The sequence below is a fragment of the Entamoeba nuttalli genome, assembly GCF_000257125.1.
Source record: "Entamoeba nuttalli P19 unplaced genomic scaffold asmbl_2478, whole genome shotgun sequence".
Taxonomy (NCBI): domain Eukaryota; phylum Evosea; order Mastigamoebida; family Endamoebidae; genus Entamoeba; species Entamoeba nuttalli.
The window spans coordinates 1-3,294 of NW_008575354.1; the positions used below are offsets into that span (position 1 = coordinate 1).

The window sequence follows — 3,294 nt, forward strand, 5'->3', positions numbered from 1 at the left end:
GTGGTAATTCATTCCTTTTTAATACTTCTTATGTTTCATATCAATATTAAAACATAATTAATAATTTAAATAGACTTTCTCTTTAAGAAGTATTTAATTAAGATATAAGTTATTGTATTGTGTTTAAAACAAGTCAAATACATTATTAATGGCATTCTGAATGACTAAAATTGTCATTGTTTAATAACTGTAATAAGAGAAGTGTTTTATTTTATCTAGTCCATGAGGTTTTCTTCTTTCATAACTGAATGATTAGAATCATCACTTACACTAACAACTTGAAGCACGGTATTTCCATATTTCATAGAGAGTATTTAAAAAAAAATAGTTGAGGATAATAAATTACATATGATTTACAGAAAATATGTTTGTGTTTCACAGTTAGTGCTAATATCTCATTAAGTAATGTCAATAGAAAAGGGGTTGGAACGAAAAAGAATACATAATGGGAGAAAGTAATAAAGTTAATGATAATGAGTCATTTAAAGAAGGATAAGAAATAGTATTGTTTTTATTAATTAAGATATTATAATGAACTAGAAAAAAACTAACTGAGTTATACATAAATTGACATTAAGATGCCTAAACAATATTCTAAAGGGAAGAGTGTATTAAAAAAAGAACGATGCAAAAATTGTGGATCTAGTGAACATACAACAAAAGATTGTTTAGAGCGTCCAAAGAAATATGGAAGTAAAAGTATTGAAATGAAAGATATTCAAAAAAGTAAATCAAAACAAGAAGAAATCAAAGAATTAATAAATCGAACAGAAGAAATAACAAAAGAAATTCAAAATACACAAAATAGAATTGATTGTAAAGAATATTTTAATTCTAAAGAAGAAGAAGAAATGATAGAAAATGAATTAAATAAAAAAAAAATGGCAATAAAAAATTTACGAAGAAGAGATGATATTGCACCATATTTAAAAGATTTAAGTGATGGAAATGACAAAACTAAACAAGAGATAGAAAATATGAAAGAATTATGGGATAAAGAAGAAGATAAAACGAAACGAAATGAGATTGAATTTTTATGAATTGAATGAAATTGTATGTTATTTATTTTAATGAAAAAAAATAAACAAAAACGCAACAAAACAATCAATAACCAGGCATATCAGTTAATTTCACAAGACTTACATTTCCTGTTGAATTACCAAATGCCATATAACGAGCATTTGGAGAAAGGTCTATTTCTTGAATTCTTCCAAACTTAGAAAATCCAGGGAAATTAGAATAAACAACTCTTTGTTGGACATTAGCAATTCTTATTTGTTTATCTCCTTTTGAAGATGACATTAAAAGAAGACCATTTCTAAAAACAAGATGATTACAATCATTAACAAGATTCTTAAATGTATGAAGTGGTTTTGGATGAGAATCTTTTTCAAAAGATTTCCATTCATATAAATTGACAATTCCTCCATCTGATCCACATGCAATATATTCTCCATTATTTGAAATTGCTAGAGAAGTAACATTAATTGCACCTTCATCATATACTAATGATCTACATCTCATCTTTTTAAGGTCCCAAATATTAATTGTACCATAATTACCTGATGTTAAATATACATCTTCAGTTGGATGAAATACACTTCCTAATATTTGTCTAGCACCTTTTAATTCATCAATAACTTGAAATGATTTTTTATCAACAAGAATTGAACTGAGATTACCGTCATTAATAAATGAAATATATTGTGATCCAACAGTAAAATAATTTAGGTCTATTTCATCATATCCATCAAGTTTTGGAATATTTTTTATTTTATGTGAATTCATATCATATAATGATACTTTTGGTTTATTAAATGTCATTAAAACAGATTCATCAACAAATTTTGCTAATTCAATTGGTTGATCAAGTAATCTATCTCCAATAGGAAAACATTTATCTTTTTTCATTGCAAATAAATGAAGAAATTGATCTCTTCCACTTGTCATTAAAATAGGTGTTTTATCATAAAATTGTGTTCCAGTAATAATCCCTTTACTTTTTCTTAACATTGTTGCATTCCTTAATAACTCAAAATTTAACTCATTGATTTTTTTTCCTTTTTTCTCTCGTTTGACTTCAGTTTTTAATAATGTTTTATCATTTTCATCTAATTCTTCTTCAACCTCTTTTCTTTTCCAAATATCTTCATATCTCTTACTTGTTGCTATTTTTACTTTATTTTGGTCATCTTCATCCTCCCAAGCATTTTCCTCTTCTTCTTTTTTAATTTCTTCATTTTTATCTTCAAATAATCCAATCTCATCTTTGTCTTGATTCATGTAATTTGACTCAATTTACTATTATTTGTTCTCACAATTCGATTCTATTTTTCTTTTCTTAAAAAACCCTAAAAAATCCTTTTTATGCGATGGATAACATTAAAAATATTGCAGTGTTTCGATAGGCCAAAGACCTCTAGTCCAACGGACAGATCAAAGGCGTCAAGGAGACAAAGCAGGGATTATTAAGCATCAAGTCTTATTCAAACGAGCTCAAACAATCACAACTCTTCTATGGTGACTAATAGCGAATATGCAATAGAGTTGGATATTCTGTGAATCACCTTATTTTATATTTTCTTTCTCTTTGTCTTCTTATATTATTTGTCTTTGTATTAATTATGGGATTTTTATTTTTCTTCATGTTATAAATATTAAATTAATGTTATAGGTTTGTGTTTTTTCTTAGTAAAATAATTAGCAAGTCATCCTGAAATATGATGGAAATGAAATGGAAATTGTCTTTTTGAGTCTGACTTGAGAAAAAACAAAATCAAAAAATACGATTAATTATCGTTTTGTGGAAAACTAAGAAATCAACTTCATTTAATGGTGGACGAAGTTCCAGCAAAACTCGATGAAAAGTCTCAAGAAATTCTTAGAGAATATCTTGCAACAAAACAAGAAGATAAAACTCCTTTAGAAACGATTTACTTTGATCTTGCTGTTGGGTTACGTGAAGATGAGACAATGGAATATAGAATGGCTGTTGTTAATTTTGTAGAAAGAAGGTTTAAACTTATTAGACATGGAAAAGTACGTGAGGAATATCCATTTACTTCATTAAATACAGTTACTGTATGTTCAAGTCCAACTCAATTTAAAATGAAATTAACGTTATGTGAACAACCATCAATTTTATTATTAATGCAAAATGAAAGTGATTTTAATTCATTATTTGAAATTCTTCGAACTATAACAACTGATAACAATTCAATCTTATTCAAAGAAGATTTCCTTCAAGATGTTTGTTATTTTTTTCTTTTTATTTTATTGTTGAATTTTTTTTTT

General features: G+C 26.3%; 3 protein-coding genes across 3 annotated transcripts; 2 read left to right on the forward strand and 1 right to left on the reverse strand.

Moving 5' to 3' along the window:
- Positions 1 to 578: 578 nt before the first annotated feature.
- ENU1_027630 (hypothetical protein) lies at positions 579 to 1,040 on the forward strand (the record flags this gene model as incomplete). The annotated part of the gene is made up of 1 exon (XM_008857202.1): positions 579 to 1,040. The coding sequence occupies one exon, from the start codon at positions 579 to 581 to the stop codon at positions 1,038 to 1,040; it is 462 nt and encodes a 153-aa protein (XP_008855424.1).
- A 64-nt stretch (positions 1,041 to 1,104) lies between these two features.
- ENU1_027640 (WD domain, G-beta repeat-containing protein) lies at positions 1,105 to 2,283 on the reverse strand (the record flags this gene model as incomplete). The annotated part of the gene is made up of 1 exon (XM_008857203.1): positions 1,105 to 2,283. One exon carries the CDS (start codon positions 2,281 to 2,283, stop codon positions 1,105 to 1,107), a length of 1,179 nt encoding a protein of 392 aa, XP_008855425.1.
- Positions 2,284 to 2,832: 549 nt separating this feature from the next.
- Positions 2,833 to 3,249, forward strand: ENU1_027650 (protein kinase, putative; the record flags this gene model as incomplete). The annotated part of the gene is made up of 1 exon (XM_008857204.1): positions 2,833 to 3,249. A coding segment is annotated over one exon (417 nt), but the record flags the coding sequence as incomplete, so codon positions are not given.
- Positions 3,250 to 3,294: the final 45 nt, after the last annotated feature.